Raw genomic sequence first — 25645 nt, 5'->3', positions numbered from 1 at the left:
TTAGGATATATAATTATGATTATAACCCTAGAGCCGCTATGCTTGTATTCTTTCTCTAAAATAGCTTCAAGAACGTAGGCATAATTGGCCAAATCATGTAAATCTTAGTGTTTTATTTTTCGATTTCTATTTTCGTTTATTTTATGTGTATTGATACCATTCCCAAATTATAAAAGAATTAATTCAATTCAATCAATCAAATTATTGATTAATTTTGAGGGAAATATTTCAATTCAATCAATCAAACTATTAAAAATGTTATGAGTATTAGTACTAATTATCGGTGTTATTAACCGACCATAGAAGTTTGAACAGGACAAAGACGGAGAGAAGACGATTCGAAGTGCAAGAATGCTCTGGTTCTCCTTTTGACATGTTAGGATTCCAAGATTTAAGGGGTTTTTTCATCATAAATTCAAAATTAGGAATTGAATCTTTTTTTGATTAGAGTGATACTTATTGTATATGTCCAGATTAGTTTGTGACGATTATATGAGAATTTGGAATGATAAACTATATAGTTTTCTTTGGTTTTTTAAACCACGATGAGTGAAAGTTCGTTCTTGTTCAAGAATAGCTAGTCAAACTAATGAACCTTGTGGAATAATTAAACAACAATCAAACCACACCAGAATAACGAGGAAAATCCAGCAAGGAAAAACCTCGAATCTATCAAGCGACCAACCTTGAAAACAATCTACTATGTGAATAAATATTACACAGGATCTAACCTAAGATACCTTAGTACATCAAATATTCAGCGTATGTTTTATAAACCCAGCAAGTACATTAGCTGGTCAAACTCTAGCGCAACCAAAGTATCAATCTTGAGAAGATATTGTCTAATACACCACCAACAAGTAACACACTCCATCAAGAGCTGTCTCACGCTAGTCTTCTTCTTCAACAATCACAAAAACATGAAATGAATAAACTCAGAACGCTAGTCTTCTTCTTCAACAATCACAAAAACATGAAATGAATAAACTCAGAAACTTTGAAAGAATCTGCCTTGTATTTTGAACAAGAACTTCGGTAGATCTTGAAAGTCTTGGACGGCAAGTATATATGTTTTCACAAGAACCCTAATTACCTAAGACTTCAAATCTCTAATGATTCTAGTTTCCTAAGTTGGAATCAATTACCCAATCCAATTAAAAGGGGTTTCCCACAATAAAAATAAATAAAAGAAGCACATGATCTTTTATTATTATTATTTTTTAAACAGGATAAGGAATCCCAATAGGTTTATATTCGATATTAAATATTATTTGTATTTGTATGTCATATTCTTTATTTGCCTCTCATCTTCTTTTGCCTTACTTGTTTTATTCCAAAATGATATATGTCTATAATTTTTTCATCCATAAACTTGTATAATCTAGGTGGCAAGCAAGATAGGCATGTCACATAGATTAAAAAAAAAAAACTTTATTAAAGAAGCCACATAGGCATGTCACATGTTTATGTAAGTTTATGGCTTTATGCATTTTTATTTTATGGATGTGTAGTGCTTCCATTTTTTATTAATATAGACTTCACATAAATTTATACTTTTTAAAGTTTCTATATTTAATTTTGGGTTTTGCTATTTTATTATATATTTTATAAATTTTTTTTTTCCAAATTGGTCTCATATTCATTCATCTTTTATAAAATTACTACAAAGAGTAGTCAATCGTTTTCACCCATTATCGAGAACATTTTCAACACGTACATTTGGTCTCATCTCGTCCGTTGATATTATATATTAGTTATCAAGTATTCTTAAATTAAAATCATATTTTTAATTGGAATATAATTATAACTTAATTTTTTGTGTTTAAGAAATTGGAGTATAATTAAAAAATTATTATTATTTTTAATCATTTTGCTCTTATCAATTTATCTATGAAAATTTAAATATTTTTTTAAAAAATCTTTAGATTTTTGTGGCTCTAATGTGGCTAGATTTTGGTTAAAGAGGAGATGCAGTATAAAAGTGGCAAGTGAGAGTCTCAAACCCCAATAACTTGTATGTCACGTACTCCTCCATCTTCTACTGAAAGTGAGTGAGAGATCTCTGATCGATGGAACGAGTGAGGCAAGAACTGAAGCATGAACTGGTCTCTTAAACAACGCTCTCTTCACTCCAATATTGTCAGGAGGGAGACAAAACAAGATTGGCACAAGAAACAGGCTTGCAATTGAACAGATAAATAACTGGTTCGTTAACCGAAGAAAAAGGAACTGGCATAATTATCCTTCATCTTCTACTACTCCAAAGAGCAAACGCAAGAAGTACCGACTTATAGCTTCCTTTCTTGTTAAAATCAGTAGCATTCTAACATTTGACAAAGAAAAATAATCAAACAAGTCTATTGCGATTAAAACAGTGCTTGATATCCACATTGATACCAGCAGATGATCTATTCCAAGCTTCCATACATATACTATTGGCAAAAGTTCTAAGCATATGAGTTTCTGACTTATTAAGACGTGTTTTAAACCCTTGAGTCTTAGACGACTCTTGAAGCCTTGTGATGGTGATGAAGTTCTTTATACCTTCTGACAAGTTGAGTTGGACTTTGGATAGATTCGGCATAGCCCACAAGCCCAACAATAGTATGATATTGTGTGCTTTGGGTCGAAGCCTCACTGCTTCACTCCTCCTGGCCCAACGTCCTCACTTAGGCCCAAAAGACCGATCATACTGTGTTAGGTTGTGGGAACTCTTTATCTACTAGCCACTCCTTCCTTTCTTAATCGATGTGGGATCTCATTAGATGGGTTGGGTTTGGACTTAGAATATCGTACAATACCTTACAAATGGGTTGGGCTTGGAGTTGAACTTGAAAAAGTGGATAATATATCATAACCATCGTCAAGTTTGGGCAAGAGAGTACATTGGTGTTTCTTAGAAAATGTATTAGGGAGAGGTTGTTTAGCTTGAATGTAGGTTGTACATGTGTGACTATGTGACTCTTGGTTGACCCGGCCCACAAGTTAGGAAGATTTTGTTTAGTAAAGTCTCACGTCGCTAAAATAAACATTTAATAGACATGCTATAAGCTTGTATGTAACTTATATGTAACATTAACTTAGTAAGATGTGTTTTAAAGTCGTGATCCCTAAAAAAGAAGACTACGTAAGCTCCTTGATTAGTTGGGCATATATTTGGACTTGGGAAGCGGACACTATCTTACAATGGGGATATGGGCTCCAACTTTTAACTACAATTGATGGAGGATTTCACCATAGACCTAGTTGCTGGAGAGGTCAATCCCAACAACTAGTTTTCTAGGGATCACGACTTTAAACCAATTCTCCAAAAACTAGTTCACAAAAATGGTTCATATAGGAGAATTTTTGTATGGCTACTAGTTGATTTGATTAGCACATTGTAGTGACATTTTGTGTGGTATATTATCGATTGTATGTCGAGTCACTTCAGGGATGGCATAAATATCTGCAACCTCTATCATTATTAGAAAATCTAGCCCAAACAGTACAAACCAATTTTGTCTGTTTTGGGCGAAAAGCTCGCGTGGCTTTGTTTTTCTTGTGTTGGAACTCACACAAAGTCCAACATTGAAAAAATAGAAAGAAAGTGTGTGGTTTATAAGGCATGGGGGAGGTCCAACTCATTGGCTTAAGCTTTTGAGTTAGATGGGCTTTCCTCCATTGCCAAGTAAACCCACATGTGTTAGGCCAATGTAACATGGGCTCACCCTCAATCCAAATTTTTAACATGGTATTGGAGCCCGGTTGGGGGTGTGTGTTTAGGGCCCGAAAAAGTGACCAGTAAAAAAAAGATTTGAGGCCTCTTACCTCTGAGTACACCACCATGACATGTGTATCACCACCTCTGAGCACGCAAAGACGTGACAAGTGGATGAGTAGTTCTGAGCATGAGTTCGATGTAATAAGTGGGATAGGATTTAAGGGACTTGTGTGTGAGGGGAGTATTGGAACCCACACAAAGTCCCACATTAGAAAAACTGAAAGAAAGTGTGTGGTTTATAAGGCATGAGGGAGGCCCAACTCATTGGCTTAAGCTTTTGAGTTAGATAGGCTACTCAGTATAGGAAATAAACTTATGATTTCATTCCTTACTTAAATTATTACAAGGAAGCTATATATATACACAAGAAACCTTAACAATTGTAAGAGAGCCGTTTGCTCTCCTTAATTCTAGGAAATCAAATCACCAAAAATAGGAAACTAATATGTCTAATAATAATCAACGGTCATATACCTAAAATCATGAGTATAATATAATATGGCCTAATAATGAGCAATGATCAAATGCCATGAAATCATGAGTTGAATAGCTTTAACCTTGATTGTGGGATATAGTTGGAAATAGCCGCCAAATCAGCATGATTGTTAAGAAAACAATCTTTCCTTTCCTTTGTTGGAAATTGACTTGTGCTTGATTGTTGCTAAATATTATTTTTGTCCTTTTCACCCTTCCTCAAGCTGGAGGTAACAAATGAGTGTACTCCAAGCTTGTCTCAAAAATTTTGGACAGGTAGCTTGGGAAGAGGCTTTGTGAAGATATCATCTAGTTGATGTGTGGAAGGAACAAACCTTGTGATTAGTGACCCAACTGCTACTTTTTCTTTAGCGTAGTGTACCAGTCAAGCCCCCGCGGTATGGTATGATATTACTGATGTAGTACCCGAGGTTGACTTTCAACAGCTTAAGCAAGCGTCGGAAGGTCTTTACCCACGGTTTCGGTGACCGCGGGTAACAATTGCAAAACTGTAGCTGTAGATAGAACGATACCTACGCTTATGTACCCGCGGGTAACTTTTGCCTGCATTTCAAAAACCGCGGCTATGATCAATTAACTACTTGTTCCTTGTCGTGATCTAGACATATTATAACATATCTTATACTATCATTTTTGTCTAAAAACAAACTAAATATTGTATTGTATAAGAAATGTACTTATACAAGTCTAATACTAAATTCTTTCCATATATTGAATATGATTAAATTATACATTAGCAAAATTATACTATCTTATATGGGGTAAGAAACGTAACCCACGAGTAGTAGCTATTGGCTTTTACATAACATGCCTCTCTTCACTTGGTAGAAACTGGAAAGCCAATTCCTTACCGATATCCATACACCCAAATTTTCCCTAATGAATAGATGTTGCATTTAAAATTTTTTGTATTTAACCACTGACCAGTTCAATGTTCGGATTCCTAGGATTGATATTTCGGACCCACAATGAAAAATAAACGAACCAGATCTTGTCCGTGTTGAGAAAATGCAAAAAAAATAGAAAAAAGAAAACATGAGAACCGATACCAAGGACTAGTTATGTTAAAAAAAATCTTTACGGATCGGATAACAACAAGTGTTTATGAAACAATAGTTATATTTTATGAGGTGGTCAAGGCATGTGTTCTGTTTGAAAAATATTTTACAGCTTTGTCAGATGATATTTTGTACAAGGCAAAAAGTACAAAACATATAGGATCGTCGTTAATGACGGATCTGGACGTTAGGGATCAGCTTCTCCTTCAATTGGAATCTCTATTCATTGCAAATTGCGGCTCCCTTATAGAACATAAATTACCACTTCCAAACGTTTCTTCATGTGGTGGTTTGGATAACAGGTTTTTTAGCAAGGAAATGAGTTATGACTCTGATGCTCTTGCAAATCTGCATTCACATTTAATAGATCGCTTATACGTTGATCAAAGGGTGGTATATGATTCAGTGTTGGAATCTGTTGATAATAACTTGGGGAATTTATTCTTTGTGTATGGTCATGGTGGTACGGGGAAAACGTTTCTTTATCAAACTTTGATAAGTAAGATTAGGAGCCAGTCAAAGATAGTATTGGCTGTTGCTTCATCTGGAATTGCGTCAATACTACTTCCTGGAGGTAGGACGGCTCATTCACGGTTTAAAATTCCTATACACATTTATGAGAATTCAACATGTGATATTAAAAAGGGATCACAACTTGCAATGTCAATCCATGTATCAGCATTGATTGTATGGGACGAAGTCCCAATGGTCCATAGGCATTGTTTTGAAGCACTTGCGTGAACATCTTAAAGATAGAGCGATAGTAACGCCAACTAATGATATCGTTGACATAATAAATCAACACTTGCTCTCATGTGTTCCAACTGAAGAAATGACATATCATAGCTTTGATTCAATATGCCACTCCTCAGGATGCATTAATGACGAAAACATTCTTTACCCGACTGACTTTCTTAATTCCATTAAAGTCAATGGACTTCCTGATCATGAGCTAAAATTAAGAGTAAATACACCTATTATGTTGCTGCGTAATCTAAACCAAACATCTGGTCTCTGTAATGGGACAAGACTATTGGTTACTAAACTTGGTAAACGAGTCATTCAAGCAACCATAGTCGATGGCTCTCATTCAAAACAGACTGTTTATATACCTTGGATAATAATGAATGCTTCCGACGGAAAATGGCCTTTCACACTTAAGAGTCTTGTTCCCTGTTAGACTATGCTATGCAATGACAATAAATAAGGGTCAAGGTCTAACACTTAAAGAAATGGGATTATATCTACCAACACCTATCTTTTCACACTGTCAATTATATGTTGCGTTGTCAAGAGTTATCTCAAACAAAGGTTTAAAAATTCCTTATTCAAAAGGGCTACAATGTGTCTCAAACAGAAACAAAAAATGTTGTTTACTAAGAAATCTTTGACGATTTGTGACATATTTAGTTTCTGAACAGGTATTTTCCTTCAATTGTGCAAAAAAAAAATTTGTTGTTACCTCTGAATTTTTTTTCCAATTTATCGTTTGATTCAAATTACTCGTTTCTTACACTTTATTAATTTCTTTCTTTGACTCTACAGGAACAACATGGGTGATAAGAGTTATCAACTCCTATCAGAGTTGACTATCGATGATAAAGATTGGAAAATCAAGGTTCGTGTTTGCAGAATTTGGGACACCATAATTCCCACATTGAATAATCTTTTGATAAGCCCTGATGTGCTTTTCATTGACGAAAAGGTTTGGACCTTTAAATACTTATTCATATGAGATTATACCCCAATTTTAGTTGCATGTCCTAAAGTCCATTGTTGTCACTTGTCTAATATCCTCTCATAATTTACTATTAACCTGAGAATAGGGACTTGCTACTACTTAATAGTAGACTTTCACATTACTTAGAAAAACTTCCAGTATATTGTTAGTGTTTCATTTACAAAGAATTTGAAAATAACTCAGAAATCACAATGAAGTCTATAACCACAAAACAATTACCTTCAACTATAAATGAAATGATTAGTTTCAATGCACAATTACATGATAAATTACAAATTCAATTATTACTTACCTTCCTTTAATTGAGTTATAAACTATTACTGTCTTCATTTTCATTCTGCCATGATTAAAACTTTGTTGAATAGAAGATTAAGATTTATGTATTCTGTAGGGAACAACCACGCAAGAACTATCAAAAAGAACGTAGTAGCTGAATTGCGAGCACAAATTGTGGAAGCTGAGATATACTGCATAAGCAACTTCATTGTTGTACCAGGCAACAAAAAATTCCGCATATGTGAATCAAAACACATGATTCGACTTGGTAAATGCACAAGGTGTTAAAAGTCAACATTGGTGCCTCTGGTGTTTTCTAGATAGTTCTTGGCTTTTGTAGAATTATGTAGTGGCCATTTTGTGTAGAATGATCTACAAGTCTTCAAGCATTTATTGTAACTGACTTAGAATGGTCTATTCAAGTGGTGTGTGAGTTGTGAACTGTGCAGAGAAAATCTTGATGAATACTATGGGACATTGAGCAGAGTATCGTCTCTTTTATTAAGATTGTTTGTTTCTTCCTCATTTATATTCAACAAAGTGGTATCGGAGCTGGTCTTCAGAGACCGTGTGGAGGTGCTACTGGTGAAGACACTGCAGAGGGAGAGTCTGAACACAATCTGGGATTGTGAAATTGATTCGCAGCTTCAATGGTTGATCTACAATTTGCAAGAGCAGTTGAGAAATTAAATAATCATAACTACAGTATATGGGAGACTTGTATGGAATCATACTTGCAAGGCCAAGATCTCTGGGAGATCATTGGTGGAGCTGATACTAAGCCACCAACTGCGGAGAATGTTGAAGCTCTTCGTAAGTGGCGAATCAAAGCTGGCAAAGCTATGTTTGCAATCAAGACAACCATGGAGAAGGAGATGTTAGAACACATCAGGAGTGCCATCACACCAAAAGAAGCTTGGGACATACTCTCATCAAGGTTTTCAAGGAAGAATGATATGAGGTTACAACTCCTTGAAAGCGAGCTGATGTCTATAACCCAGAAGGAGCTAACCATTAATCAATTTTTTACTAAGGTAAAGTCTCTCTGCCGTGAGATTTCCGAATTGGAACCAGATCCAAAAATTAGTGAACAACGTATTAGAAGAATTATTATTCATTGTTTGAGACCTGAGTACCGTGGTTTTATAACTGCGGTCCAAGGATGGCCAACTCAACCTTCATTGGAAGAGTTGGAAAATCTGCTAGCAAATCAAGAAACATTGGCAAAGCAGATGGCTGGAGTATCATTAAAAAGTGAGGAGCAGGCCTTGTTCAGCAAAGGGGGACCAAGAGGGTAAAGAAGTCCAAATTTACAAAGGGGAGATCAAGAATCAGATCAAAAGCCAGAGTTTCAGCCACGTGAAGATCAAAGCTATGATCCACGTAGACGGAGTCAAAAGTAGCAACAGAAGAAAAGTAGAATGTTATAATTGTGGCAAGAAAGACCATTTTGCTTGTGATTGTTGGTCAAAGAAAAAGACTGCTGAAGGCAATGCCGCAACCTCTGCTGATGCCAATGAGGCCTATGACAATGAAGGAGAATGTGATTTCTATGCTCATGTTGCCACAATGACAGAGGAACTATCTTTTTCAACAACAATTGAGAATTTTGACTCAAATGTTACAAAGTCAGAAGCCAAAGCACATGCAGCAGTCAAAGTTGGTGCAATAAATTATGAGAATGATTGGATCGTGGATTCGGGTTGCTCTAATCACATGGCAGGTGATAAGGAGAAATTATGTACAATGACGGAGTACAAAGGAGGAAGAGTTGTGGTTACTACAAACAACTCAAAGTTGCCAATTTCACATATTGGTAACACGGTGATTGCTCCTCGATTTAATTCTCAGCAAGTACAGTTGGAGAATGTTTATTGGGTACCAGGTATGAAGAAAAATTTGTTATCAGTTTCACAACTAACTTCTGTTGGAAATTATGTTGTGTTTGGCCCTGAAGATGTGAAGGTGTACAAGAGTCTAAAGACTAATGGTACACCAATTTTAGAAGGCCACAAATTAGAGTCCATCTATGTCATGTCAGCTGAGACTGCATACATAGATAAGACTCGAAAAAATGATTCTGGTTATCTCTGGCACGCAAGGCTCGGACATGTCAGTTATCATAAGTTAAAGATCATGATGGATAAATCTATGTTGAAGGGACTGCCTCAACTAAATGTTCGTGGAGATATTATTTATGCCGGATGTCAGTATGGAAAGGCACATCAGTTGCCTTATGATGACTCAACCTTCAGAGCAAAAGCACCGCTGGAACTTATACATTCGGATGTGTTTTGGACCGGTTAAGGAGGCTTCTTTAAATGGCTACAGATACATGGTGACCTTTATTTATGATTTTTCAAGGTATGTGTGGGCTTATTTTATGAAAGAAAAATCTGATACTCCGGCAAAGTTCAAAGAATTTATAAATGAAGTTGAAGTTGAAAGTGAAAATAAGGTTAAATGTCTGCGTACAGATAATGGGGGAGAATTTATCTCAAATGAATTTTATAAGTATCTGCAAGAGTGTAAGATTCGTAGACAATTAACATGCCCAAACACACAGCAACAAAACGGAGTTGTGGAGAGGAAAAATCGCCATCTTGCTGAAATATATAGAAGTATGCTACATGCTAACAATGTTCCAGCTCGTTTTTGGGCCGAGTGCATGAGAACAGCAGTCTATATAACCAACAGGTGACCTCAGGCGAAGTTGAAGTTTGTATCTTCCTTTGAAAAGTTCTGGAGTATGAAGCCTACAGTGAGTCATTTCAAAGTTTTTGGCTGTGTATGTTATGTCTTTGTTCTAGATCATCTATGAAGCAAGTTCGATAAAAAGGAGATTCGATGCATCTTTGTTGGTGATGATGAAAAGAGGAAGGGTTGGAGATGTTGTGACCCAACTACAGGACGTTGCTATGTTTCATGCAACGTAGTTTTTGATGAAATGTCATCATGGTGGTCACCTGAAGCTGTACCATTACCGGATTCCAATATGATCGAGGAGAAGTTAGTAGAAACTTCAGATAACTTGCAGCCAAGAAACCATGAGTCTTCAAGCGATAAAAGAGAGCAAGGTTCAGATGTAATCAAGGAATCTGAACACATAGGAGGACCATGGTAGATTGGTGTGTATGAACCACCAAATGGAAAGAGAAAAGATGAAGAATCTTCACGCCAACTCCGAAGATCTAGTAGGGAAAGGAAGCCTAATCCAAAGTATGATGATGCAGCTTTTGTTAGTATTGTGGAGCCAAGTACCTTTGAAGAAGCAGCTAAGAGTAAGGAATGGCTAAAAGCAATGGAAGAAGAAATGTCTGCTTTGAAGGAGAATCAGACATGGGAATTAGTTTCCAAAACACTAGATGTGAAGCCAATCTCTTGCAAGTGGATTTACCAACTTAAAACTCGCTCAGATGGATCGATTGAGAGGCATAAGGCGCGATTGGTTGCCTGAGGATTTTCACAAGAATATGGGCTAGACTATGATGAAACTTTCAGTCCTATTGCCAAGATTACAACAGTTCATGTGTTGATTGCTTTAGCAGCTAGTAAAGCTTGGAAGCTGTGGCAAATGGATGTAAAAAATGATTTTCTCCATGGAGAGTTGAATCGAGAAATTTATATGGAGCAGCCGCAAGGATTTGAAGACAAAGGTCATCCTGAATTTGTTTGCAAATTAAGAAAAGCTCTATATGGATTAAAACAGGCACCACGAGCGTGGTTCGGGAAAATTGCTGAATTTCTAGTTCAAGAAGGGTATATTGTTGCTCCTTTAGATTCCAGTTTATTTGTGAAGGCAACAGAAGGTAAGTTATCTATTGTGCTTGTGTACGTGGATGATCTCATTATCACTGAAGATAATGAAACCGAAATTAATCAAGTCCGAAGTAATCTATCTGTTAGATTCAAGATGAAAGAGCTTGGAGAACTAAAGCATTTTCTTGGGCTTGAGCTTGAAAGAAGAAAAGAAGGTTTATTTCTGAGTCAACAAAAGTATGCACATGATTTATTGAAGAAATTTGGGATGCTTGAGTGCAAGTCTACTAGTACACCCATGGAGGCCAATGTCAAATTATGTGTTGATAAGGGTAAGGATCTGGAGGATACTACTATGTATCGCCAACTTGTGGGTAGTCTAATTTATTTGACTTTAACAAGACCAGACATATCATTATTCGCGGTTGGAGTTGCAAGTAGATTCATGGAGAAGCCTAAGAAACCTCACTTGGAGGCTGTCCAAAGAATATTACGGTATGTTAAGGGGACAGTCAATTTTGGGCTTCTATATAAGAAAGAGTCAAGTTGCAAAATAGTGGGATACTGTGATGCTGATTATGCTGGAGCCTTGATACAAGAAGATCAACAACCGGCTATTTGTTTAGTCTTGGATCCGGTCCTATTTCCTGTTGCAGTAAAAGGCAACCAACGGAATCACTTTCAACTACTGAGGCGGAATACCGAGCAGCTACTATGGCAACTCAAGAAATTATGTGGCTTCGACAATTATTAAAAGATTTGCATCATCAGGTGGAGTATTCTGTGCCCCTTTATTGTGATAATTTATTAGCTGCGAAACCTGCATAAAATCCAATATTTCATGCCAGGACCAAGCATGTAGAAGTCCATTACCATTTTATCAGAGAAAAGGTGCTATGTGAAGAAGTTGATTTAAGAACAGTCACTACAGAAGAACAAGTTGCAGACATATTTACCAAGAGTTTATCAAAGCCGAAGTTTGAAGATTTTCGCAGCAAGATTGGAACAATTTGCTGAAGTGAAGAAAGACAGTCAATGTTGAGGGGGAGTGTTAAAAGTCAACATTGGGTCCTCTGGTGTTTTCTAGATAATTTTTGGCTTTTGCAGAATTATGTAGTGGCCATTTTGTGTAGAATGATCTACAAGTCTTCAAGCATTTATTGTAACCGACTTAGAATGGTCTATTTAAGTGGTGTGTGAGTTGTGAACTGTGCAGAGAAAATCTTGATGAATACTAAGGGACATTGAGCAGAGTATCATCTCTTTTATTAAGATTGTTTGTTTCTTCTTCATTTATATTCAACACAAGGCTCTCCAAACTTACACTACCACACAGTATGATTCCTGAAGACAACTTTCATTTCACACCATACCAACTTCTTTGGCACAGGATCGGTGACGATACATCATTTACAGGTTTTTTTAAAATCATATTTTCTTACCCTATGATTATATTGTCTTCTTAAATACTGACAAACAATGACGTAAACAGATTTCGTGGAGAGGTTGTTGTCAGTTAGGCAAATTAGCAAGGTTCCAATTAATGGAAGATTTACAGAGAAGAAAAATATTATTCTACAAGACAAAGAGTGAGACTATCTACGTACCACAATATATATAATAATTCTGACTTTTGAAAGTAATTGTGTAATTATTATTTCAAAACTTGTAAGATGAATGAAGTTGAAGTAACACTTTGTAAGATGAATGAAGTAGAATATATATAAATAATGAACTCTTCCTTTATTAATTGAATCAATTTATTTAAATTGATCATCAATCAACGAATCTTTTAATTTTATTATGTTCAAACAAGGGCAACAAACACGTGTCAGGCCAAAATTATAGCAATACACACTGATGTTGTGTAATATCCCGTATTTTTGTGGGTCTATTAAAACAGACAAGTGTCCTTAGTGGTAATATCCCTTGAGCCACATAGGGTTATAGAGGTTATAATTGGAAATTTGAAATCTTAAAATTGGATGGGAATAAATCATAGGAATATTGGTATAGTAGTAAATATGGGAAAGGGGTTGTTGTAAGTCTTCTATAACTTGAGGACATGATGGTCCTTTTGATAAAAAAAAAATCTATATTTGCCGGACAGAGAAGCTGGCAGCTATAGAGAAAATAATAAAACAAAATAATATATATATATATATATATATATATATATATATTCTATACTAAAGTGCACGATCAGACTACACTAAACCCTATCACACATTCTTTTCTCCTATTCTCCTCACTCTGCCGTGTACCCTCTTCCTCCACCATCATCTCAACTTCACTTGCAGCCACCTCCAATCACTGGTCGACCACCTGATTTTGGTAAGAAACCACCACAACCTTTAGCTATTTCAATGGATTCTAAACCAAGGGAATTTCTTTGGGTCTTGCAACAAAAGAGAATTTAACACTTGAATCTCTTTCTTTTTGTCTATTAGGAACTATCGTTGAAGGTCTCTAAAAGTTGGTAAGAACTATGATCTCATTAGATACAAGTTAATTGGAAATTTGTTAGATTACAATTTTAGGGTATTTGAACCAATTTGTGGTTTTTGTTAAATTAATGTTAGACTTGATAAATTAAGTCATAATATGTTATTTATGAATAGGTTGACTCATTGGATATTACTTGACGTTTATTGTTTGAGCTTGTGAAGTTTGTATCTACAAGAGGTAGGGGAAACTTCTACCCTCCTTGATAATTCCTTCTATGTCTTGTGTTAATTCATTGTAGGGAAACTACCACCCTCTTTAATAATTCTTTGTAGATCTTGTATTTAATCCTTATAGGGAAAACTTCTATCCTCTTTAATACTATCTTTTATGCTTTGTATTGAATCATTGTAGGAACCTCCTAAATTCTTAAATTCCTTGTTCCTACAATTGTTTGATTCTTGTCCATGGATAATTGTTGGCCTCTATTATTCTTTGTCTTCCTCCATGGATATGTTGTTTTGGCCTAAGCCATTGTGTGGGTTTAGACCGTCTTGCATCCATCATGTTTGACTATGAATTTTCGTACTCAGGTTTCAGATCAGCGAGTAGTCCAAAACCTGCAAGTTCCTTTAACTATCAAGGAGAATCTTCGGAAGGAGGTTGCAATTCCGGAGACAGGTGCGTCCTTCAAAACCTTAATCGGGGGTTCAAGCGTGGAAAAGTATTTGGTTAATGCTGATGCAGTGTAAACTATTGATGGGAGTCCGACTTCTCATTCTGAGAGGGTGTTAGTGGAGGATTGTTCTGAGGATGAGGATTTCGAAGAGGAGCAGCTGGACTATACTCTATCCGAGGATGGTTCAGGTAGGAGGTCAAAATTTTTCAACTATGATGTGACTCGATCCAGTTCTATGGAGGTGGGAGAGACTAGTAATGGGCTATTCCCAGTTGAGGGAGGCTAGGGGGAATTGGCTAATACCAGTCTTCTTCACATAAATGGGGAGAGCTCTGAAATGGTCCCTAAACGGCAAGGTAAGGAGCTGGAATCTGTTGAAACTATTGTTGGTTCTCTACATTCTTCAGGTAATCCTGTTGTTCCTGTTAAGGGTAAATGGCGTGATTTATTTAGTAATAATAGAAGTTTAGAGAGTTGTCCTAAGCTTGAACATTTCTCTGAGATTAGTGCCAAGAAAAATTGTATTTTGCTTGGGGATGATCTGGATGAAAACTGTGATGTGTGGAATAATTGTATCATTGGCTATGTTTCTGGTAAATTCTCTGATATAGGGCTTTGAATGGGCTCATTGAAACAACCTGAAAGTGTTACGCAGTCTTGACTATCCATGATCCTGGTTGGCTAATTTATAAGTTCACTAAGGAAGAGGATAAACTTGATGTCCTTAGTGGTGGCCCTTACTTGGTGTATGTCAGACCTTTAATGCTTAGGTCTATGCCTGAATATTTTGACTTTGCTTCTGAAGAAATGACCAAGGTTCCAGTCTGGGTTAAATTCCCTAACTTGCGTATGAAGTGCTGGTCTATGAAGTGCTTATCCAAGATAGCCAATGTTTTGGGAAAGCCTTTGCAATGTGATAAATTAACTTCAACACTCTCTAGGCTTTCTTATGCTAGGGTTCAGATTGAAATTGATTTGTTAGATGATTTGCCTCACTTAATTGATATTCTGCTACCTAATGGTACCCATTAGAGCAAGTTGTTGAATATGAGACTTTGCCTAAATTCTGCAAAAATTGTAAGGTTCTTGGACATACAATTGCGGTGTGTTCTAGGCCAGCTATTGCCCGGTCTGATAAAAGCAAGGTGGGGGATCAGATTGGGAGGAATGTGGAAGGTGTGCCAAAGGGTAGCGTACTGGAAAGGTTGGGAGATAGGATTGACAGAAATGGTTCAATTGACAAGTTGAAAGGCAAGGCTGTTATTGTAACTTCTACTTTTGATCCAATGCATTTGGAAGCTGTTGATGATGGATGGGAATTAATCAGGGGCAAAAAGAATTCAAAACATTCTAAAAAGAATCTGATGGTCCAAAGTAGTTAGGAAGCTACTGATGATGGAGATCTGATTCCTCATAAGAAAAATGCTACTCTTAAGGATAAAAGTGGTAACAAAGTTAGAGAGTCTGGTTCTGAGGGAGTTAGAACAAGAAGTGGGACTAGATATCAGGTCAGGAGGGCAGATGGAAGTGGTAGGGGATCCCCAAATCCCACATCTAAATGTTAGTGTATAGTTGGAATATTAGAGGGCTTAATAGCCCTCTAAAGCAGCATGAGGTTGCTAGCCTCATGAAGAAGAATAAAATTGATGTTTGTGGGCTCCTGGAGACTAAGTTAAGCTTCTCTAAGCTTAATATTTTCCACAAGCTGAAACTGAAGACTTAGAAGTTTTTGGCTAATATTGAAACTACTACTACTTTCAGGATTGTGGTTTTCTGGAACCCTTCTACTGTTAAGGTGGATTTAATTGATTTTTTTTGCTCAGGCTCTGCAAATTACTATTACTTGCTTGGTAAATCATACTAGCTTTGCTGTTACTTTTGTCCATGGCTTTAATACTATTATTGCTAGGAGGGTTCCTTGGGAGGATTTGTCCTCTAATATTCCTTGGCTTGTTCTGGGAGACTTTAATTCCATTTTGTCCCAGGCTGACAAGTATAGAGGGAGTAATGTCACTACTTATGAGACTACTGATTTCAGGTAGTGTTGTTCAGATTTGGGTTTATCTGATTTGAATTATACTGGTAGTCATTATACCTGGTCTAATGGTGCTCTTTGGAGCAAAATTGATAGAGTCTTGGTTAATCCTTTTTGGTACTCTCTACAAATGCTTTCCCATGTTCATTTCTCTACTCCTGATGCTTTTTCTGATCACTCCCAAGCTAGGATTCAAATTGGTGCTATGCACTTACAGGGTAAGAGAGCTTTCAAGTTTTATAATATGTGGATGGTTCATGACCAGTTTTTGGAGTTGGTCAGTTCAAACTGGTACATTCATGTTCATGGCTCTACTATGTTTGTTCTCTACAAAAGACTTAAGCATTTGAAAAGCCATTTGAAGTTGCTAAATAAGTTGCATTTTAGCCACATTTCTGAAAGGGTTATTAGAGATGCCTCTACTTTGGAAGCTCATCAAATTCAGTTACAGACTGATATGGACAACCCTCTTTTGTTGATACAGGAGAAACAGTTGAGATTAAATTTGGTTAAATTAAAATCTGCTGAGAACATGTTTTTTGGTCAAAGCTTAAGTCTAATTTTCTCAAGGATAGTGATAAAGGCACTAGTTTTTTCCATGCTTTGATGAGTCAGAAGCATAGGAGGAACTTTATCTCTGCTATTCAGTGTGAGAATGGGGATCTTACTACTTTTATTGATGAGGTTGGTGGGGAGTTTGTCAGGTATTATCAGTAAATTTTGGGAACTCCTAAGTCTATTACTCTTCTGGATGTAAATGTGGTGCAGAGTGGGCCCTGTCTGGATGAAGTTTCTAAGAATCTGCTTATAGCTCCTGTTACTGTTGAGGATATTAAGGATGCTTTATTTTCTATTGGGAATGATAAGGCCCCTGGGCCTGATGGGTACTCTTCTATATTTTTCAAGAAGGCTTGGAGTGTTGTTGGGGATGATTTTTGTGCAGCTGTCCAGGATTTCTTCAACTCTGGTGATCTCTTAAAACAGGTCAACCATGTTGTTATAGCATTGATTCCTAAAGCTTCTAATGTTTCTACTATGGCTGACTTCAGACCTATATCTTGCTGTAATGTTATTTACAAGGTCATTTCTAAAATCCTGGCTTCTAGACTCTCCAAGGTTCTACATTGTATTATTAGTCCTGCTCAGAATGCTTTTTTGGGAGGGAGAAATATGGCAAATAATATTAATCTGGTTCAAGAGTTTCTTAGGAACTATGGCAGGAAAAGAGCTTCTCCTAGATGCCTTGTTAAAATTGATTTTAGGAAAGCTTTTGACTCTGTCCAGTGACCTTTTATTAGACAGTTACTCCTGATGCTGGGGTTTCCAGGACAATTTGTTCATCTTATCATGCAGTGTGTTGAGACAACTTCCTCTTCTGTGCCTATTAATGGGAATTTGTTTGGGTTCTTTCAAGGTAGAAGCGGAATAAGACAGGGTGATCCTCTTTCTCTTTGTTTATTTCTTGTATGGAATATTTTAGCATACTATTGAATATTGCTTCTGCCATTCCAGAGTTTAAATATCATCCCAAGTGTCTTTATCAGAAAATTACTCATCTGGCCTTTGCAGATGATATTCTTCTGCTTGTAAGGGATGATAAGACTTTTGTGCATATTCTGCATCAGCAATTGGTGAACTTTGGTAATGTTTCTGGTCTGGAAATTAATCCTGGAAAGTCCTCCATTTATTTTGGACGACTCAGTGAGAATACTAAGGTAAGAATCCTTCAAGACACTGGGTTCTCTGAGGGTTCCTTTCCCTTCAATTATTTGGAGGTGCCTCTTAGTCCCCATAGATTTTTGGCAAGTCAGTTCTTTCCACTTCTTCATAAGCTTGAGATGGCTATTCAAAGTTGGCTGGGGAAGCATTTATCTTATGCTGGTAGATTGGAGCTCCTCAAGTCTGTTTTGCAAGGAATGGTTCAATTCTGGCTTAATATTTTTGCCCTGCCAAATCTAGTCATCAAGCAGATAACATGTTTATGCAGGAATTTTCTGTGGAGTGGCAATGCCTTGAAAAGATCCTCTGCCCCTGTTGCTTGGGAAAAGGTCTGCTTACCTAAATAGGAAGGGGGTCTTGGGTTACTGGAGCTAAGGGCTAGAAACAATAGCTTCATTACCAAGCAATTATGGAATATTCATATCAAAGCTAACTCCTTATGGATACAGTGGGTGCATCACTACTATCTTAATCATCTCTCTACCTAGGATGCTGGTTTGCAAAGGAACTCCTCTCCTTTGTGGAAGACCATCTTCCATCTTAAATGCCAGCTTGCGCTGGATTGTGGAGATCGATCTCAGGCCATCAGACTACTTCAAAGGTCGCACAATGGAGTTCACTTGTTTTCCAGCCATGCTTATGATTACTTCAGGGTTAAGAGACCTAATGTAAGCTGGGATAAGGTGGTGTGTGAATCTTGGTCCTTACCTATATATAATTTTATCCTATGGCTTGCTGTTTTAGGGAGGTTGAGAACAAAGGATAGATTGAGATTTATACCTACAGATGCCTTCTGTATCTTTCGTAGGGTAGAAGAGGAATCCCATGAGCATTTGTTTTTTAATTGCAGTTGGTCTTCTGCCTTATGGAGAAAAATAAGAGAATGATGACTTTGAGTAGTGCTATTAGAGGGTTGAGGAATGGTAGGAATGGTTATGTTGTTAGAATGAGGAGGGTGGCTCTAGGGCTTGTCGTGTATCTAATCTGGCAGGAGAGAAACAGGTGAATTTTTTAGAAAACTTGTAATCCTGATGACCTTTTGTTTCATAGGTTTCAAGTGCAATTTTTTACTGTAATGTTCTTTCATGTCAAATATTCCTCTATTTCACCAGTGGTTTGTTGAAGGGCTGAGGTTCTGGTCTCCTGCTATGCTGGGATGGGGATGGTGCTGGGGGTCTCTGTTTTATTTACTGGTGTTGCTGGATTGGATAGGTTTGATCATAATTTGCACCTGGTTGTTATTGGCTTTTCCTGCTGTGATGGTGCTGGGTTCTTGGATGTATTGCTGGCTCTTATGTTCCACTCCTGGTTTTTGGTTTCTGCATGACTCTGATGGATCTATGCCTGCTGCTTTTAAGCTGGTTGATGCAGCTGATTACCTTTGGATTACCTCTGGTTTCATGGAGCTGCTGCTGAGCTTCACTGATGGAGAATTGTTATTCTTGCTAATGGGGTTCGCTTTCCTCTTTGGCAAGTTTGCTTGTTGCTTAACCTCAAGGCTTTGGTTGCTGTTACTGGTTGGGTTTCTTGTAATGGTAGTTGGGGTTTGGTTCGTTTGGTGCTGGTTCGGGTTTTTCAGGATGACTACTGGTGCTTCTTGTGGTGTTATGTTGTGTTGGATTCAATTTTATGGTCTTCTCAATATGGAGCTTTTAATTACCAATTTGGTGTTTGATTTGAGGTTACATGGGCTCGGACGTTATTTCAGAAACCAGTTTGCTTTTTTGGTGTCTTGGATAACCTCTGTTTCTATTACTTTGTTGAGTTTTTGTAATGCTTAGCTAGTGTTTGTCTGGGTGTTTGTGCTCAGTTGTTTTCCCTGGCCTGTCAGGGTTTTTGTTAGTTGTATATAGACTCTTTGGGTTCTCCCAGTTTTGTTTTGCTTTTTGATGTTCAATATATACTTACATTTGATCAAAAAAAAAGAAGAAAGAGCACTCAGTAAAGAAAGAGCTCTCACACAAAAGTGGAGAGAGATGCTCTCGTTTTCTCATAAATTTCTTTCCCTCCCGATTTTGATTTTGATCTGACTGCTCTCATTCTCTATCTTCTTGCTTTCTTGATGTCGAAGAAGAAGAAAAAGATGACTCCCGATTCTCGAGGGAAGAAGACGGTGAAGCAACTGAAGGAGCAAGCCCAAATCGAGCTCCATAAAAACAACGTCCTCGCTCTGGAAGCTCCTCTAACAGTTCAGGCTACTGGTCATGGTGGAACTGGTCAGATTCCTTCGATTGTCAAGAATACTTCCCAGACGACAGTCGTAGTTACTGAGCCACCCATGACTTTCAAATCCGTTATTGGTGGTTCGAGCCCGAGTAAGTACCTAATTGCTACTAATGGTATGAGCACTGTTGCTGAGAGTCCACGCTCTGCTCATGACTAAGTTTCACTGGAGGAGGTTTTTGATGATGATGATGATGAAGTTTATGAGGAGGACCAGGTGGATTACACATTGTCTGAGAATGACTGAGAAGGTGGTTCAAAATTCTTCAACTCTGGTGGGCATCACTCTAGGGCTATGGATGTTGGGGAAATGAGCAGGGTAAACTTGCCTGTGGCTGGAACACCTAGATCTGACTTAAGTGGGCAGGAAAAGAGCCAGTCGCTGCCTGATGGGAAGCCCTCTACTCCAGAGGGGAAAGGTAAGTGGAGTGCTCTCTTTACTTCAAATAGGAGTTCTGATAATTGCCCTAGGCTTGAGCTTTTTCCTGAGTCTAGAGTGAATCAGTCCTGTGTAACGTCTATGGATGATTTAGATGAGAACTGTGATGTCTAGAGAAACTGCATAGTGGGTTATGTGGCTGGTAAATTTCCTAGTTATAGAGCTTTGCAGAGCTTGATTGAAGTGACCTGGAAATGTGAAGCTTATTTGACTATTCATGACTCTGGCTAGTTAGTCTATCAGTTTGCAAAACAGGAGGATAAGGAATCTATGCTAAATGGAGGGCCCTATCTGGTTTATGGTAGGCCTCTTGTTTTGAAACCAATGCCTGAATATTTTGATTTTGATGATAGTGAGATGTCCAAGGTCCCAGTTTGGGTGAAATTCGCTAACTTGCCTTTGAAATGTTGGTCTTCTAAGTGTCTTTCCAAAATTGCTAGCTGTGTGGGCGAGCCTTTACAAAGTGATAAACTTACTGGTACAATGTCCAGATTATCCTATGCTAGAGTCCTGATTGAGATTGACCTAATGGGGGATTTGCCAAATACAGTTGATATTTTACTTCCAAATGGGGATCCTTTAGAGCAGACTGTGGTTTATGAAACCCTTCCTAAGTTTTGTAAACATTGTAAGGTTCTAGGGCATACTGTGGGGGTGTGTTCCAAAGCTCCAGTTCCAAAATCTCCTATGTCTCTAAATGGAAGAGGAAATGGAGGTGTTCCTGAGGTGGCCGAGAGGGTTAGTATTTTGGATAGATTGGGGGAGATTACTGTTCCTGTATCTTTAAACAATGAAGAGTCAAGTCCTCATTCTATCAATATTGCCAAAAGGCAAGGATTTTGACCCTATGCAATTGGAGGCTTCAGATCAGGGGTGGAAATTGGTAAAAGGAAAGAAAAGGCAAGCTCTGGAGGCCATTCCAGATAACAGAACTTCTCGGGGTAATGGAAGTGATTGTGCAGGGGTTACTACCAGAAGTAATACTAAGAAGTAGATTGCTGAGACTAGAAACCAAAAGGATTGCAGAGGAAGGGGTGGCCGACCCTCTAACACTCAATGATCATTGCTACTTGGAATATTAGAGGGCCTAATAGCTCTCTAAAACAGCATGAGGTTGTTAGGTTCATGAAAAAGAATAAAGTTGATGTCATGTGTTTCTTGGAGACTAAGCTTAGCTATGCAAAGCTCTCTTTTATGCATAAGTTGAGGCTTAGGGATTGGAATGTTGTGGATAATATAAATACTAATGGTAATGGTAGGATTGTTGTGTTTTGGAATCCTTGCAAGGTAACTATGAGGTTCTTGCTTCTTCTCCCCAAGGCCTTCATGTGAGACTGGTTAATTTGGTTGATCAAAAGGGGTTTGTGGCTACCTTTGTTTATGGTTTCAACACTATTATTGCTAGAAGAGATCTCTGGGGTGACTTGAGAAAGTAGAGCCCTCCTGATCCCTGGACTATTGTTGGTGATTTCAACTCTGTCCTTTCTCAACAGGACAAGCACAATGGTAGTGCAGTTACTGGTTATGAAACTGTTGATTTTAGTAACTGTTGTTCTGATCTTGGTTTACAGGATCTTAACTATTCTGGCTGTCTTTTTTCTTGGACAAATGGGAAGGTTTGGTGCAAGCTTGATAGGGTTCTGGCCAGTCCTGCTTGGTATGCCTTATCTTTGCAATGTAATGTTCAGTTTCTTCCTGTTGGAGCCTACTCTGATCATTCTCCTGTTAAGATTCATATTGGTGATTTACAACCTAGGGGTAACAGGGCTTTCAAATTCTTTAACATGTGGGTGGATCATGATCAGTTTCTGAGCTTGGTTGATGAACACTGACAGGTCACTATTCAGGGCACTCCTATGTATAGATTGTGTAAGAAGCTGAAGAGCTTGAAGAGTCCTTTGAGTCAGCTGAATAGAAATCATTTTAGTCATATCTCTGAGAGGGTGGCCAGGGCTGCTTCTGATCTAGACCATCATCAGCAAATGCTGCGTAGTGACATGGATAACCACCAGCTGATTCTGAAAGAGGGGCAGTTGAAATCTACTCTTCTTAACCTTCAATGTGCTGAAAGGAAATTTTACTCTCAGAAGTGCAGTTTCTGAAAAGCAATGACCAGGGTACTAAGTTTTTTCATTCCTTAATGAGCCAGAAGCATAGAAGGAATTTTATAGCTAGTATTGAAACTAGTTCTGGGGAGTTTACTACTTCCATGGAAGCTGTTGGGGAGGAGTTTGTTGGCTATTTTAAATCCCTCATTGGTACTAGGATTTTTGTCAGTCCTATTCAAGAGGAAGGGGTTCTTGGAGGGCCTTGTCTAGATGTTTCTGCTTGGAGCCAGCTTCTTGCTCTTGTAACTGATGATATTATCAAGAATGCTATGTTCTCTATTGGAGATGATAAAGCCCCAGGCCCGGATGGGTACACTTCTGCTTTCTTTAAAAAAGCTTGGTCTGTTGTTGGTCTTGACTTTACTATGGCTATTAAGGATTTCTTTACCTCTGGTAAAATGCTTAGGCAAATAAATCATTGTGTTATAGATCTGATTCCCAAGTCTTCTCATGTTTCTAATGTGGCTGACTTTAGGCCTATTTCCTGCTGCAATGTGACTTATAAGGTTATTTCTAAAATCCTTGCTGACAGATTTGTTCACTCTCTGAAAGGGATAATCAGTCAGAATCAAAATGCTTTCTTGGGAGGTAGGTCTATGGTTGATAGCATTCATTTGATACAGGGGATGTTGAGGCATTATGGCAGGAAGAGGACCTCCCCTAAATGTCCAATGAAAATTGATCTTAAAAGGCTTTTGATTCTGTTCAATGGCCTTTCATCAGGCACCTGCTTCCTATGCTTGGTTTTCCCCGTTAGTTTGTCCATTGGGTTATGCAATGTGTGGAGATGAGTTCTTTTTCTGTGGCAATAAATGGGGATCTCTATGGGTTCTTCAATGGGAATTTTGGCATTAGATAGGGTGATCCTCTTTCCCCCTACCTTTTTATTGCTTGTATGGAGTATTTCTCAAGGCAGCTTAGTATTGCCACTGCTAACCCTAGGGTTAATTTTCACTCGAAGTGCTGCCATCAAAGGATCTCTCATTTGGCTTTTGCTGATGACATTTTACTATTGTCTAGAGGTGATGTCCCTTCTGTTGGTATTTTATACAATGAGCTACGGACTTTTGGCAGAGTTTCAGGCTTATCTATAAACGTAGCAAAATCCTCTATCTTCTTTAGTGGTATCAGTCAACATTGTAGGGAAACCCTACTGCTCCTCACTGGGTTTACTGAGGGGAGGTTCCCCTTCAACTATTTGGGGGTGCCAATAAGTCCTCATAGGCTTCTTGTCAGTCAGTCCTAACCCCTTTGTCAAAAATTACAGTCATATATTCAGCTCTGGATGGGGAGAAATCTTTCTTATGCAGGTAGACTGGAGCTGATCAGGTCTGTCCTTCAAGGAATTGAGCAGTTCTGGATTGGTATCTTCCCTCTACCTCACCAGGTTATTAATAAAATCTCCAGTATTTGTAGGAACTTCTTGTGGACTGGTGATATATCTAGAAGCAAGTATGCTTTGGTTGCTTGGAAGGATCTATGTGTGCCTAAGCAAGAGGGGGCCTGGGTTTGTTTAACTTGGAAGCTAGGAATATGGGGTTTCTAATTAAGCATCTCTGGAATATCCATGCATGATCGATACTTTTTATACTAAGAAATACTTGCAACTCAATACCGACGGGTTTATCCCACCCGTAAGTGTACGTGCCGAAAGACAGTAAATGGTGAATGGGGTTGAATCCACAAAGATTGTATTAATTACCAACTATAACTACTGACAATAGTGTAAAATAAATCTCAATTAATTCAGACCTCAACTAACGATTAAATTGAACTAAATATCAATGGATAAAAACTAGCTTGGGTTTGGCTTATCAACTACCTCCACCTGTGCACACAAATTAATACGTAATCACACAATTTAAAAGTTTAACAATGTCAATTGAAAGGCCTTGGTCCAGCTGCAGTCAATTAGATTTCCCTAAACAACGATCCTAACTTTGGTCCAGTTGCAAGATCTTTTCTTATCAAAGGAGTCTTGGTTGGTCTATCCTAAGAGTTTCCTAAGACAAGCATAATCACTAGGAAATCGACAGTTGGACAATCCTGGATAATGGTCTATTACCCAATCAATTATGTCCTATGTTCCCGAAACTTGGATCTTACGCAAGTTCTTGTTACTTCATCAAACACCGGGTCATGGTCAGCCGAATGTTTAACTAACAATTCCTAGAATTATGATGTTGATCAGGAATACATAACAATAGGAAATAAACAATTAATCCAGAGAACAGAGAATTGAACTTACTCTGATTGTCAATCAAATTTGTGCACAAGGTTTATGGTAGAAGAATTACCAAACCCTAGCTAGAAAAGAGTTTAGCTACACATAGTCATAATTAAAACTATATAACTACTCGTTAACAACGTTCAAATCAATGGAAGAATTGAAATTTGCCGAAGGATTGGACTGCTTGATGTGCCTCCTCTCCTCCTTCTTGTCGTCACTCTTTGTCCAAATTAGGTTCCTGTTTTTCTCCAGCAGCTGCAGCGTGTGTTCTCCCCAGCACATAAGCCCCTTTATATAGCTTTAAAACCCTAAGATGGCCCAGCTGTAGTTGCCACATCAGTAACTTAAACGTGCAGACTGATTCCCACATTCTGCAGTCGCAACATGTTGCAAAACAGGTTACAAATTCTGTCCAATGCCAGCTTTACTCTCCAGCAGTACCTGTTAAAATACCAATATGGGCAATATTTTACACTAAACAACATAGAAAAATAATAACTTTAAGCCCAGAAAATTAGGTGTATTTTACACCTAACAAAATCCCCAAAACTTACACCTTAGTTGTCCTCAAGCACGCAATCAAGAAAAAGTTTAAATCATTTAAGCATTCCTTTGAAAAACTTCAATCAAGAATTGGCATTACAAGTACTTTCTCATTATTTCAACGCAACATTG

General features: G+C 37.8%; 2 protein-coding genes and 1 long non-coding RNA gene across 3 annotated transcripts; all 3 read left to right on the top strand.

Annotated features, from left to right (window-relative positions):
- Nucleotides 1–13389: 13389 nt before the first annotated feature.
- Nucleotides 13390–14921, top strand: LOC119997591. Its single transcript, XR_005468045.1, has 4 exons — nt 13390–13426; nt 13543–13571; nt 13714–13777; nt 14131–14921. It is a non-coding gene; the product is annotated as an uncharacterized LOC119997591 (long non-coding RNA).
- A 1229-nt stretch (nt 14922–16150) lies between these two features.
- Nucleotides 16151–18846, top strand: LOC119997589. Its single transcript, XM_038844713.1, has 2 exons — nt 16151–17665; nt 17821–18846. The coding sequence occupies exons 1-2, from the start codon at nt 17563–17565 to the stop codon at nt 18315–18317; spliced, it is 600 nt and encodes a 199-aa protein (XP_038700641.1). The 5' UTR covers nt 16151–17562; the 3' UTR covers nt 18318–18846.
- A 4789-nt stretch (nt 18847–23635) lies between these two features.
- On the top strand, nt 23636–24286 carry LOC119996952. The gene is made up of 2 exons (XM_038843731.1): nt 23636–23975; nt 24051–24286. Exons 1-2 carry the CDS (start codon nt 23636–23638, stop codon nt 24284–24286), a joined length of 576 nt encoding a protein of 191 aa, XP_038699659.1.
- Nucleotides 24287–25645: the final 1359 nt, after the last annotated feature.

Source organism: Tripterygium wilfordii, chromosome 4 (genome assembly GCF_013401445.1).
Source record: "Tripterygium wilfordii isolate XIE 37 chromosome 4, ASM1340144v1, whole genome shotgun sequence".
In the NCBI taxonomy this organism is placed as follows: domain Eukaryota; kingdom Viridiplantae; phylum Streptophyta; class Magnoliopsida; order Celastrales; family Celastraceae; genus Tripterygium; species Tripterygium wilfordii.
Note: the sequence above shows the minus strand (reverse complement) of the source record. Positions and strands in the feature narration are given on the sequence as shown.